Raw genomic sequence first — 14,799 nt, 5'->3', positions numbered from 1 at the left:
ACCCCTTCCCTGCTGCCCTGCTTAGCTGGAAGGAGCCAGTCTGCTCCCTACCTACTCTGGCCCCTGGGTACAGCTGGCTGCATGCAGATTAGCTGCAAGGAGACTGCATGAAGAGGTGAGGAGTGTCAGCTGCAGCCATTACCAATAAGGACAGACCTGACCTCAAGGGTGGCAGGGGATGAATCAGAGAGTTCAGGAAATAGGCTCAAATGCTAAGACATCATCAACTTCTCCAACCAGGAGGACCTAGCTCCTTGAGAAATCTGACTGAATTTTCAAGGCAGTTTATTTTCCCACAGAAGCCATCTGTTTTCTGATGTATGAAACTATTGCTTCTTGGGCTGGATGGGTGAGTTTCCTTGTGGAAACGAGGTGTCCCTCAAGTGTTTTCTCTTGGAAATCAGGCTGCTGGCACCCAGTCCTCAGAAGCTCTGGCCTGAGTCCCCATGGGAGGCATGGGCTGCTGCACGGTGCCTGAAGGTCGAGGCAGCCATGGTGTGGGGCTGGGCTCTCCACACTGTTCTCGTCCTCCTGGACAGTTCCAGAATTAAGCTCTTTTGTTCAGAGAACTCAGTGTTAGCTGTTAGCCCACACTCCACTGTCCTGCCTGATCTGTGCTGGGGAGCTGCTGGCCAGCCCCTCCTCAGGAGCTGGATCCCACTATTCTGGCCTCTTGAGCCAGTGGGATTGGCCGGCAGACGCTCTTACCACCTAGTAGTTCTCCCTTGGTGGACTTACCACAGTTAATTAGTAGGTGTTTCATGTCTGCCTCTTCCAATAGAATGCAAGCATCCACAAGGTGAGGGTGTTCAGTTATGTGCACCTAGCACAGATCATTTTTGGAATAACCGAATGCACAAATGCTAACAAACCAGCAAAGATGCAGAATGAACAGAGAGAGACCAAGGTTTGGTGTGAATGGTTGGAGATCTCTCCTATACAACAAAAACAACAGAAAAAATGATCCACTACAAGAGAAAGTAGCCTGCCTGACCCATTCACAGGCACAAAACACTAAAACCCAAGGACCACATTTTTATCAAAGGCTTGGAAATCATTCTCTGTGGCCACTGGGTTATATTAACCACATGGCTTGGCTATCATCATACATGAGTAACATGTGAGTTTGTATTCCTTGGGGGTGGTGAGATCAAAGAGATCATCAGGGACCCAGGAGGATGGGCCTTGCTGCAGGGTGGACAGATCCTTCATCTGCACCATCATGACATTGTCCATCTGTGTTGAACAACAAGTCACTTTTTGAGACATACGCTACTATGCTCTGGGGATCAGTATGGGATGTAGTTTCCCCACTGGCACCATTTTGACTTTCTCTGACCCAGGCAACATGTAAATGCTGATGAGAGAAGCAGAACTAAGTGATGTGAAGAATCTATCACAGGAATTAGACCTTAGGCCGCGGGGGGCGCTAGCAGACAGTCCATAAGAGTCTTTTACCTTGGCATGTGATGCAGGCCCTGAAATCAGCTATTCTGGAAATTGGGGGCCTGGGGTGGGGGGATGGCTTTAAAGTGGCAGAGACTGAGGACAAATTAGAGATGCATCTGTCACCCACAAGCATTGATCCTGATGATGCACACACCTGCAGGATAAGCTTGCACATGCACCTGGCCCCAGGATGTGGAGGAGCTGAGGAGGAAGTTGGTAGAGCTGGAGAAACCAAGGGCCAGCCACTGCCACATGCCAGTTAGGTATGCTAGCACATCAATGACACTGCGCATGGGCTCCACCAGAGCCTTCCCCATACAGACCTTCACAGCTAAAAAAAAAGCTCATTTTAAGGATGACAACTTCACTTCTGCCATTTAAATCTCATGCAAATTTCTCTTCTGGCCAATTCTGGAAACAAATGGAATGGGTAAGCAAATTCTAGGAAGCAAAGCTGCAGCCTAGCTTAGGTTTCCACGAAAGCCACAATGAAGTCTGCAGGTCAAGTCTGGTCTGACTCCACCAGATTAAGTCTGAGACCTCTGCTACAAAAGCCAGCCAGTCCACTCAAAGCATGCAAAGGAGGTATTTGTCTCATTTGGCATTCTGGGTGGGCAACTTCCATGAACCCATACCAACCTTCATCACTTTGGCAGAACATGGAGGTTTTCATGTCCTGTGTATCTGCAGGTGAACTATCCTTAGAGAAAGCTGTCGTCAGCAGCTGGGAGATAAACACTGCAGGCAGTGCTCTCAAGTCTCCACAATGGCAAAAAGGAAAAGGTTGATTGAACTCAGAAACCTTGTACTGTCAAACTGCAACTGTCCTGGAATCATCTCAGTCCAGAGAACCATTCATCTGTCCTGAAGTTAGCTTCGCAACTCCAGGTTAGCCTCCTAGGTCACTTGTGGGCCAGTCTGAGAAACCCTCTGTTAGCTGTCACTGAATGAGGCACAGTGCGCAATTTCTCTGAATCTTCACTGAAGCAGAAAAAATGTTTTTTCAAGGATAATGACCACTGCCTTGGAACCCCAGTGTGTTAAAGCAGAAAGGGACTGGGGCAATCCTGTAGTCTCATCTGTCCTGCAATGAAGATGACAAGGTGTGCAGAAGAGAGGAGAGCCTGGCCTACACCACACAGCTCAGCAGCAGCAGTCAGGGTAAGAGTCGGGCACTGGCTCCCATCTCCTGCCTCGTCCACAAGCACCATGCTGTTTCCCAAAGGCATCTTCTCCTGTGGCATGGATACCACAGGCTTATTCTAGCCTCTTTATGGATTTATTTCCTTCTAAACTCCCATTTACATCTGCGTCTTTCAGATCTGTGAAAAAATAGTCCACCCCTCAGGCTATCCCTTGGTTTGTTTTTCTTTCCTCTGCAGTTTGGACTCCCCCTGGTTTGATATCATTAGGCCCATTCTTTGTTTCCCTGGGGAGCTGCCCAAGGTTCCTTCTGGAATGAGGGGCCTTCCTGTGCCTCATTCTATTCTATCCCACCCTATGGGACAGCGAGAGAGCTGTCCCTTCAGGGACAGTGCCGAACCCAGGCTCTTGTTCAAGGCAGCCACAGTGGCAGTTCTAGAGGGATAAGTCTAAGCTTCTTGCCCAAACAGAAATCCTGGAAGCACAACTGCAGCAATCCAATAGGGAATGTGCTTGACTACTATTCTTTTCATTTTTTTCTACTTTAATACAGCAACTAAAGACACTGACCAAAAATAAGCAATGACAAGTCAGTATTCATGAAAAGTAATGGCAGCCCTCCTCCCATATGCAGCCAAGTCTGCAAGTAAAACTTACACGTTATTGGTGGTAGGAAGTCAGACTTCAACCCTGGGACGCTCTGGCCAGAAGAGATCACTGATGTGAGCTAGTCTAAGTCTGTTACTTGTCAGGAGAAGACTCCAGAAGAGTGAGGTGAAATGATTTGTCCAATAGCACACACTTGTTAACAATGGGTAAAGGACAAAGACTCTGGAATCCTGATTTCCTGGCCAATACTTTTTCTTGCTACAACATACTGGCAGTCATTTATGGTCCATTCAAACAGATTATTTTTCATGAGTCATTTTAGACCATGTGCTCAAAGGTGATTTTGAGACAAAAACAAAAACCAACAAGCAAAATAAAAGTGAGGACACAATATACCAATCTACCCTACAAAGCCTCACACCCAAGTACAACGTGGGTGCCCTTTTAGAAAGCAGCTACTGTTCCCAACTGCAGGAGAGCCAGGATGTGGGCCTCTGGCAGGCGGGGCTCCTTGCTGGCAAAAGGAAAGACCTGACTCCGAAGCCTACCAGTACCAGAAGAATCAGAACAACTGCAAATGGTTCTGCCAAAGCTGAACTTGATAAAAGGATTTGGTGATTTCTCAAACTGTCACAAGAGAGGAAAGCGCAGCATTCTAATTTTTAAAAAGCACATCATTGTTTGCATTCAATGAAATTCCTTTCAAAATCAACTTTCCACGTTCCAATTATATTCAACAACATTCGAGCTAACATTTCGACTGCAATTCAAATTAACTAATGCCCAAAAGAGCCCTAATCGACATGGTTCTGAGCTCAATTGAATACAATCAAAGCTCATGAAATGAAGGGGGAAATGCTTATTTCATGCAAATTCTGCATATCACTCAAGCTTAATTTTACTGATAATATAAAGGTGGGACATTTTGAACATTACAGTGAATGAAACTTTTAAGCGGTGAGAGTTATTTTATAAAATGCTACCTCTGAAAAGCTGATTGCCAAACAGTATAAAAATGGTTTGAGGCATAAATGCCAAGTTCATTTTTATTTCACTTCTGAGGTAACTATCTTTCAAATCGCAACAGCTGGACTATTTAACACAATCTGGTGAATCAAAGTATAGCTCTTCTCTGGTCTCCCAGTGGGACGTCTGCATTAGTCTGTGGCAGCCATCCAACAAATGACGCACAGCCGGACGGTCTGAACTCTGTTTCATTTTCAATAAAAATGGATAAAACCACAATCATATTTACCACCTTCAAGGCCAGAAAACAGAAAGATTTAAATTTGTCTTTACAAAGTAGTTTCCTGGGAAAACTCCAAAGAGGAAGTCAGCTTTCTACTTTCCCTAGTGTAAAAATAAGTCTTACTTTTTTTTTGTTTTTTAAGCCTTTTACAGATCTTAGAGCAGTGAACAGAAGTGGCATTACAACTGGGATAGTTTTTATTACTTCTTTCTCAAACTCTATTTTGTAGGAGCTTCTCCCATACCTGTCTAAAATTTTACAAAATAATGTTTCAAACATAAACATAAAAATTTCAAACTGAAATTCTATCAGTTCTAGTACTTACAAAGGAGGCAGAACAAAGCTTGGTTTCTTTGGCTTTGTGTACTTTAAAAAATCTCTTTTAGGGCTGGGGTTGTAGCTCAGTGGCAGAGCACTTGCCTAGCATATGTGAGGCACTGGGTTCGATCCTCAGCACCACATAAAAATAAACAAATAAAATAAAGGCATGCTGTCCATCTACAACTACCAAAAAAAAATCTCTTTCAGCTTAAGATGTATACTACTTTTTCAATTCAGTTCTGTTTATTTGCAGGGAAAATAAATAAAAATACATAATTTTTATTTATAAATAGCAATGTTGTTCAACAGAATATGACTGTTTAAAAACCTAACAGCTTTTAAAAATGATTTGCCCTCAAGATTAACAAGAGTTCCTTGGAACACAGATAAAAATGGCTGAACAAGGACCCCCTGTGTCCCCAACTCAGAAATATTTCCTTTCGTTTGGTGACTGCCATGCAGGCATCCCAGCCTTGGGCTTACATCCCAGAGCCCGGGGCACACTACAAAGCCTGTACCAGTTCTTTTCTTCCTCTTTTGTTACATGGACCGCAGACATTTATAGATTCTGAAACTGGACCATCCTCATCAGCAAAAGCAACTCTGATAATGAGACAAGTAACTGGTTTTAGCTCAGGCAAAGGTTATGGGACACTTGCGATACTTTTTAGAGGCTACTTTTTTAGCTTTCTATAATTCTGCACAACTTTAAGTCAGCATGAAAAATACATCAAGATCCAAGATATTAAAAGCCGAGTGTTGGTCTAGGCATGTAGCTCATGGTGGAGTGCTTGCCCAGTGTGCAGGACTCTAGTCTGATCCCCAACACCACCAAAAAAAAAAAAAAAAAAAAAAAAAAAGTCGGGGGTGGGGTGCTAACAGGGCTGAAACAAAGCCACACATGACACTGGCTCCTAAAAAAGCTGCCAGGTACACAAAAAAATGCTTGTATTTTCAAGATAATTTTTTTAATTATAATTTTTCTTTTAATTCATATTCTATACTTCAAACTCTGTTTTAAGATGGAAACTCACAAAAACTCAGTTGGCCACTTTTCATATACTTATGTGAAATGATAAAGTATATGCCCAATGAAATGGTGTTGATCAGCTTGAAAAGTTAGGTAAATTTATGCTGAGATCTGAAATTCCTTTCGCTCTAGTGGGCTACTTCTGTTTGAATAAGTTTTTAAAATGACTTACTACATACAAATAAAAAGAAACATAAATACTGTAAAGACTATTGAAAATTGGTTTAAAAAAACTACAAAGTACCAAAAGCAAATGATACATTTTATACAAAGTCTTGTGAAATCGTAGGTGCTTGAGTCTGCAAGGCAGTTAATTCTCGGGGAGAACTGAGTTACTCAGCAGCAGGGTGAGGGTGACTTCCAGATTTACTGGGCAGCATTTACCAGCCACTTTCACACTTGCTGTAACACATCCTCAACCGCTAATCTGCAAGGAGCTGCTGTCTACACAGCACCTCGAAACACACACGTGGAAGACAATACCGGCTGCTGATCTTTCCGGCAGCCCACAGGATAACTCCTTGGGGGGGAGGAAGAAAAGACTAAGTGAGGGGATCTCAACTTCCAGAACATCCAGTTGTTCTGCTAATTTTGTTGTTAAAACTTAATTGTCCATGTACAGGCCACATGGAGAACCATTGTAGTGGTGCTTGGCTGAACAGGGCTGCTTCCTGCAGCGTCAGTACACAATTCAGCAGTACTGAGATTACAGGCGAGAGCACAGCAAATCCTTTAATTGTTTAAGAGCATCAGATTAAGCAGCAAAGTCCATGTGCTTCATTCTGCGGGCTGGCGGACCTTCTGAGGAAATAAATGTTTACTAAGTACCAGGAAGGTGCCTCCCCACTTCCTGCCATGCAGGACAGAAGGAAATAGGAAGTGATGAGGAAAATGGAAGGGCTGGGAATAACAGGAGGAAAACCAATCCTTCCAATGCAGAGCTACAACTTCCCTGGTCTCCAACTGAACAAAATGGGGACCTAAACCTCTCTGTAAAAATGGTTATTTGGCCAACAAAATTAATTTTCAGCTAAAAGCAACACTGGAGAGAATGATTTTATGCCAAGTTTCCCTAAGAGAAAATTAAGAATCTCAATTTCTATTTGCTAATATCTTTCAAAAGCTCCAACTTAAAATACAGGACTTTCCAGTTCATTTTTCTGTGTTAGCAACACACTGAAAAGAATGAATAAAACTGAAGGGCCAGGTAGAGGTCAAACAATGACAAATCAATCCCACTTTTAATTAAAAACCTGAAAGGCAATTAGATTTTTTTTTTCATGGAAATGTTTGATTGGTCACACAAACCATGAGACATCTAAAATTTCTGTTTTATCGGCTACCCTTTGGTATTCACTAAGTGACCCCAAAAAGATGAACTCTTACAAAAATAAATTTGTGTGGGGCCAAAAGTCACATGTTATTTAGAGAGACCATAGATACAGAAATTAAAGGTGAATTAAAATAAAAATGGTTTCACTGGAAATGGGACATTTTTCTATGGAAATTGAAGTCCTCTAATTGCTACATGGGTTTTTGTTTTTTAAATTATCCTAGGGCAGGATGTGACCTCTTTTGACCCCCTAAACAAAAAAGCAAGCTAACTGCCTGGTGGTTTAAAAGGAAATTGAAAAGCACTTGGTGAAGCCTACAGTTTGGGGGCACATGGGGCGGAAGGGAAGGTGGTAAATTAGAGAAATGTTAACTGGAAGAGCCTCTGGCAAGTGGGCCTCAAGAGGACCTTTGAGAGTGACGGGGGGAGAAGAGGACGGGGCTGGGAACCCTCACATCACACGGGTACAGGAGAACCTAGCTCCCTGGACAGGGGCTCTCCCTTTTGGAAAATCATCTTGAGGCTGACCACCTTGTTGAATTGTAACTGCTAAGAATCATTAGTGGAAAATGTGGATATGGATGAAAAAGCTCAACTGAGAAGAGCCAGGCCACCTCCAGATGACAGTTTCAGAGACAAAAAGCAAGATAGCAACACCACAAAACACCCCAGCTCTGGCCAACCGTGAGGCAGAAAGCTCTACGGTCAGCGCCGTTCTTTCCATGCTGCAGGCCCATCTGTCCTGCCTCTTGATAAGGTGTCCTAAACCTCAGGGTCAGAGGACAATGAAGCACAAACTTGAAGGACTTACTCAGTAATGGGACCAAACACAGTGCTCTCTCAAAAGGGCACAGTGCAAAGTGGACACAATGATCAAATTTATGTGGGGCTTTAGAATATATGTTTTTAAAACAAGTAGATTCACAGATAGTGATGCACCTTAAAGCACCTTCCTAATCCAATGATTAGAGCCAGACAGTTTCAAAGTATTTGACTTCTAGAAATAAACTATTCTTTGACATGTTTGAAGCAGCCAATAAAATAAAAAAGGTGTAAATGAAACACACACTGAGGACTAAAGTAGCTTAGGCTAATTTCCAAAGTTCATTTGGAAGCATGCCTCTTCACTGGGTATTTGGCACAAAAAATGTTAAAATGATCTCTTCCCAATTATCTTGCTAATTCAGATTGGCTCTCCTTTTCAGAAATCTTGGTTTTGAAGGTGACCTTTTCATTGCTTAGACCAGCCTTAGGAGGGGGAGGAGCAAAGGAGGAGGATACTACCCATTTGTGTGGAGGATCCGAGGGCAGGATGTATTACAAGGCCAAGGAAGTGACGTAATTGTGCAGAATCCCTGCTTCCTTGAGGAGAAAGCTTTTGATCATTTGCTCCTCTACCCTTCCTCAAGCTCTTAATACTCAGAATGCTATAGCTCAAAAAGTATGGGCTCGGGAGACAGAATAAAAAAGGTTCATATGCTATCCGACCCAACTATCAATTAGGAGTATCATTCTGTGCAAGCTGTTTATCCCACTGAGCCTCAGTTTCCTCATTTGTGACACAGGGATAACATCTAATCTATAAGTTTGGGAGAATTAAAAAAACACAAGAAAATGCCTGGCTTAATAAACTTTAGTGAAATACAGTGACAACAACAAACCATCATGGAAGCAAATTCCCAAATCCCAAACTTCCAAACTAGAAGCCTGTTCTATTGCCCATAGTCTCTGTCTCTAATCAACAAATACCTCCTACCTGCTACAAGTCCAGCACATTTCCTCTTGGATGTATACTGTTTTACTATGACTATATATGGGTGAACAATAGAGAAAATATTTACTTCTAGCACATGCACACTGTGCTGAGCTCACATGCTCTAATGCTGTAGAGTTTTTCTAATTTATTGTGGCTACATCAATCAAGAACATCAGACTTATGCATTCTGTTGATAACAGAGTTTCAGGATCTTGCATAGGATTAAAATGGAAGACAAAGGTCACCCACATCTAAGTCCACTGGGTTTTCTTAGTTATTGTTCAGCCTGTGCTTCTATTTCTGAAATACTAATCTCTTCCTTGCCCACCAGTCAATGTGCCAGTGCGTAGGCACGTGGGACTAGGCAACCTGAGTGAAAGCAGGAAGGCTACCCAGAGCCAGGTTCAGCCTGACTGTGCTGCGTGGCATTCTGTGTATGTTGCTGGGAGTTTGATCAGGTGTCTGTGTCACAATAAACCACATACATGCCAGCAAAGGTGGAAAACTGATGGTTACTCCCCTAAATTAAATCCACTTTCAAAAGCCAAAGTCTTTTGGAAACATGTTGAATAGTCAGTGGTAATTAAAATGGGAGACAACATTTTTTGATGCAAATAAGTACTTAACTAAGTCTCTTATAGGACCAAGAATGGCTCTGAAGTGGTCTTTCCTTCTCTTCTACTTTTTCTACCCCAAAATAGTCAGATAGAAAATTATTTCCTCTGAGACCAGGTGTTTCTAACCCAAACAGGTCTAAAAGCACTTGGGACAACAGTAATTTGAATAGGACTTAGGTGTGAACCCTGTGAGTTCTGATCATTTAACTTAAATATTAATTATTTTACACTTCTAGGTTTGTGTGTGTTTTACAGTAAGTTTATAAAGTAATGAAACAAGGTTGCAGGCAGAAAATATGTACTTAAATCTTGTTTCTAATTGAACATTTCTACCAAGCAACCACGTTTGTTAGGAATTTGGAGGAACCAAAAGGGACTCAGCAGACTCAATATCAGAGCATGAGGAACACAACAAACGGGAAACAAGACATGAGTGACATCCATGGCTGTGGGGTGGCATGGCAGCAGAGCCCCTGCCTGGCATGCGCCAGTCCTGTGGTTCCATCCCCAGCACCATACCCATTCACTAAGACTTGTCCAAGGTCACCTGGCCCACATTGACCAAAGTCTCCGGTATCTTAGCTTTCAGCTCTAACTCTTGTCCTTGGTGATCCATTATCCCAGCATTAGAATTTTAAGATAGGAATGTACTAAAATACTTTTCATATATTATCTGATTTAAACGACAACCATGCAGGGCGGAGGTTACCAAACACAATTTATGTAAGAGAAACTAAGTCATAGATTAAATAATTTGTCAAGGTCAAAGACAGTGAATAGTAGATGTGAGATCTGAACACTAGTCTATCTGATCTGCCACCCTGAGCAGAGGTGGAAAAGGCCAGGTTTAGAAAACTGATCACACTGTTTCTTTGTTGAGTCCCCTTTCTCCCAGGCTTTTGTTAATGAAGACACTACCATTCTAGTTTTTCAGACTATGCAACACTTGGATAGCCTATTTTCAGGTATTATAGCTGCCTGAAAGTAATAAGATAGTTTCTTTTCGCCACACTGGGGATCACGCAAGTGCTCTGCCCTGAGTTAAACCCTAGACCCCAAAAGATAGTTTCTTTTAAAAATTCTGTAATTTAGAACTTCCCCTCTTTTAATCTGACCATCTCACCCACTGAATAGCCTGAATCAAAGAATTTACTACATTTTAACATCATTGGATTATCAGATTTTAACAGTGTCAGGGAAAAGAGCACAAAAGCAAAAATTAGGTGTAAACCCTGTTCATTGCAGAGCTGACTCTTCACCCATCCAAACATAAAAGGAGGTTGCGAGCATAATTCCCATCTGCATTACAGCCACTCAAAGTTAATAAAATTTAAATTCACCCTGAGATTTAAGAAATCATGACTACGTAGTATATATATACTTACTGGAAATAATAGGACGTTATATTTTAAAAGTTATTATTAAAACAGAAACAGAAAAAATAGATTTCCATGCTCTGATTATCTTTTATCTTCTTGTTTCAAAACAACAACAACAACAACAAAAACACCCCCAAACCTTGCTTTGCTTATACTGGAGACAAGAATACTGATTCTAATTAATCTTTGTAATTAAGTATTAAGAGTGTCTCTTGATTTGTCATCGGTCCTTAGGAAATAAACCAATATGTATCTGACACATAATTTTCACACAAGAATTACTTACATGGGGAGCACACATGTATTGATTTTAGGAACTTATTGAAAGGAAAAAAATTTCCAGGCAGAGTTTGAAGTTATTCAATTTTCTGGGTAAGTGAAGACCTTACACAGAAAACACCTTTATGACTACCTTCACGCTGGAAAACTTTCTGGTTGATTAGCAAACTTTCCTGTCTATCTGAGCCATCCATTGTTTTATTCATATTAAAAAAAACGTGCTCACCCATTCACTTGAGAGCCTACTGGTGTTTGAGAAAACCAGAGAACAAATCAAACCAAAAAGTCCCTAAAAGTCCACTGAGCTTACACTTCAGTGCAGGGAGAGAAAAAGTGAACAATGAAGAGAATCTGTGTAGAGAAAACCAGCAGGTGACACCTGCCAGCAGGCGGGGTGGGCAACCAGAGTTTGGAGGAAGAGGGGCTACAGGTAAGCAGGTGGCCAGGAGACTGCATGAGAAGATGGGGCCCAAGCACAGAGCTGACAGAGGTGAGTGGGTGGGCCAGGCAGGTCTGGGCAAAGTGTGCTAGGCAGAGGAGACCACACAAGCAAAGGGCCCAGTGGGGAATGGGACCTGGCCAAAGAGGCCAAACTGGAGAGAGGAGAGGAGAGCAGGAGGGTGAGTGATGAAGGGTAGGTAAGGGGCACACACACACATGCTGGGGAAAGATGTGTGTACCAGAGGCCCCACTGACTGGCAGGCACCCTTGACCCTGACTCCTGTCAAGGGCAGAAGGTGCACGCACCTGAAAAGCCACGGTGGTCTTGCCACTGATCTAAACCAAAGTGCAATCCTTGGGTGTGAAATTGCTTTTTAAAAAGTAAAGGAACATTTCGTTTTTTAATTGCTGTCCTGACTTCCTAGTGCTTTGCTAGTTCAAGTCCATAAGGCGGGACAATGTGGTGGTGTCACAATACATATTAGTATAGCAGAGCCAGCCAGAAGCAGCCCTGGAAATAACCCTTCTCGTTCCTGGTTTCAAGAGATCCTAACAAATAACATGAGTTTTTACTTTTAAAGCCTGCAGGTAACTACATTAAGTTAAACTCTGAGTCATTACACTGCTAATCTACACACAGATGAATGAAGAGTGCCTGTCTAGGAAACGAATAATTGCCCTGTAGATACCCCAAATCCTCTGATTCCTTTGGTCTAGCTGTATTGAGGGAACGGAGTTCTCAGAAAGGTACTCTTATTTGCTGAACGCCTGTCAATATGAAAATAGGTGGCAGTAGTTATTTCAGCTACAGAATGTCAAGAACTGAATAATCAAGCATTAGGTTACAAAGTTTAAAAGTTAATACAGCAGCACAGAGTATTTGTATTAGTGCTTTAAGTGGATAAATTAAATTGAAATGTGTCCCTTAAGCAGTCATTGAACGAGCAAGATGAGAAATAAATTGAGCTTCACATCGGCCTTTATGGCATCTAACAACTGTGTCTGTCAACACATGGATCCTTTTCACTGTCAATTCAACACACATTTTGCAGACCTTGGGCCTGCAATTATTTCATTTCCTTTCTTGGAAATGTAATTTCCACTTACTTTTGGAGAATAAAAGGCAGACAAAAGGAAGAAGGAGTTGCAGTATTTTCTGATTAAGATTATCTGTGTAAAATGGTAAAGGAAAAAAAAATCTATACACACACACTGAAGCATTTCTCAGAAACTAACTTGTCTCAGCTAAATTGCTTTTGTGTCTAGGTATTGGTTCAAATGTAGCCAGACTGTTGATGTCAAATTAGGTGTTAAACAAATTTAATAGGAAAGATGAAGAGTGAATATAGATCATCTTTCTGTTAGAACTGTGCAAATGACTCCAGTCAAAAGAAAGGAAATATACGACTGCAGGAGAAAATGTGCTTTTAAACACAATGAAATTAGATAAAACTGTAAATCAGCAAGGAAGGCCATTCATTCCAAAAGAGGGGGGGGGAGTTAATAGCACCAATGAGAGAAATGCAAAGAGAGGAAGAAAATACCAGTTGGCAAAAATAGATCCAAATTGAATTTCAACTTCATTTGTCCAGGTTTCACCTTTTAAGCTAAGACAGCTAAAGCTACAAAAAAAGGGGCTCTTTCTCTCTTGACAGAACAGGAAATCAGAGGTTTAATTAACTGCGATTACAATATTCGGGTGATCTGATTTGCCTCACCTCTTCCTTTTCTTCAGCTGACAAACTAGCTGACATCCTGGCAAGAGAACTAAAGCAAAAGTGTAGACTAATTTCAAAAAGAGCTTGCCATTGTTATAAAACAAATTGATCTTCCACGAGAACTCACTGACAAAGTGTCACTTTGGAGCCAGTCTGCGTACACGACTCCTTACATAGGATGTTTTCATCCCAGGATACAGCAGGGTGGAGGCACATCTTTCACAGAGGACCAGGAAATACGTCTGTACAAAAGAATGCTTCAAAGTGGCTTCTGCAAGATCTAGCACCTTCTCCGGTTGCTCAGGAACCATGAAAGACAGATGAACCTAACATTTAACTTTGAAGGACTAGGTGTCTCCTGATACGGAATTTGAGTATCAGCCAGGTCAATTCTTTGTGTAGAAAAAGAACCTGTTGCCAAACCAGTTTAGGGAAGGAATTCCCTTTAGACATGGTATTTGCTCTGGATCTGAAGGAGAGCTCTGGGGCAGGTGCTTAGAAGCAAAAGTTGGCTCATCAAAGGAAGGAGGAAGAGAACTGTCTAGCCAAATCAAAACCTCTCTGAAGAGAAACAAACCAAAGAAACACAAGTTAGTCATTACAGATTCTTCTATATACTACTTAGTAAAGAGCATCGTTACTTACTGAAACGTAACCTTGGAACTTGTGCATCCTTCCAATTTACGGGGCCCTTCACCTGGCTCAGGTGTTAGGGGGGACGAACTGTTGAATTCTGCCTCCAGAGTTTTCTTGGTCAAGGCTGTTTTTGTTACACTGGATACAGAACCCAACACTGGCATGGATTTGGACTCTGAGGTGGCTAATATCCCGGTAGGACCTTAAAACCAAACACATACCTCAAGTTTAATTATTCCGTGTGATGCTTATTAATATGGTACTGAAAAACAGATTAGGTGAAAACCCTCAAGAAGTGAAAAGGACAAGTTGGTTAAAAAATTTCAAGAGCATGCTGAAAGTGTTCCTACTGGAAATCAGCTGCTGCTTTTCAAAGTACCAGGGACACGCTGAGGAATTGTGCACAGAGCTCTGGGAAACCATAAACCCCAACCATGGCTCCCTCGCGGACCAGAGTCCCCAGTGGCCCTGGAACTTCGAAAACTCTTTTCTGTCCCCAGAATATGGCTTTCTGGCAGCCCTGCCCAAGCCATCTTGCCTTTCAAGAGTTAATTCTTCCCAAAACTTGGCTCTGTGTTTTACATGGAAAATGGAACGATGTCAAAAGGCTCTTTTTAAAAGGCTCATGAAGGCTTCTTGAGCATTAAACAGCTTTTATGAACATTTTCATTTTAATGTGAATGAGAAGTAAGTGGATTTATTGCCTCTTAAAATACAGACACAGGATTATGAAAATTAAGAGGCAAAGGGTTTGGCTGTTTACCTTTTAGACTTTTCTGTTCTTTGGGATGGCATTTAACAACTACAATAGGGCTTGTTATTGAAATTACTGGCAAACT

The 14,799-nt window shown here is 41.8% G+C and overlaps 1 protein-coding gene across 7 annotated transcripts in view; it reads right to left on the bottom strand.

The window, feature by feature from the left end:
* Shtn1 (shootin 1) overlaps positions 1-14,799 on the bottom strand; it is a 99,509-nt gene that overhangs the window by 5,245 nt on the left and 79,465 nt on the right. For 4 of the 7 annotated variants that reach the window (XR_013436659.1, XM_078043794.1, XM_078043654.1 and 1 more), the window contains one exon: positions 13,970-14,162. The exons of 1 other annotated variant lie outside the window; for it this stretch is intronic. Coding sequence is in view for 4 of the 6 variants with exons in the window: in XM_078043794.1 (XP_077899920.1) it covers positions 13,970-14,162 (193 nt within the window). In the remaining 2 variants the exon portion in view is untranslated. Of the gene's footprint in view, positions 1-13,969; positions 14,163-14,799 lie in introns of those variants that run through there. 2 more of the 7 variants (XR_013436700.1, XM_078043837.1) reach the window with 1 other exon arrangement.

This window comes from Ictidomys tridecemlineatus, chromosome 1 (genome assembly GCF_052094955.1).
Source record: "Ictidomys tridecemlineatus isolate mIctTri1 chromosome 1, mIctTri1.hap1, whole genome shotgun sequence".
Classification (NCBI taxonomy): Eukaryota; Metazoa; Chordata; class Mammalia; order Rodentia; family Sciuridae; genus Ictidomys; species Ictidomys tridecemlineatus.
This window is presented reverse-complemented; position numbering and strand designations above follow the sequence as displayed.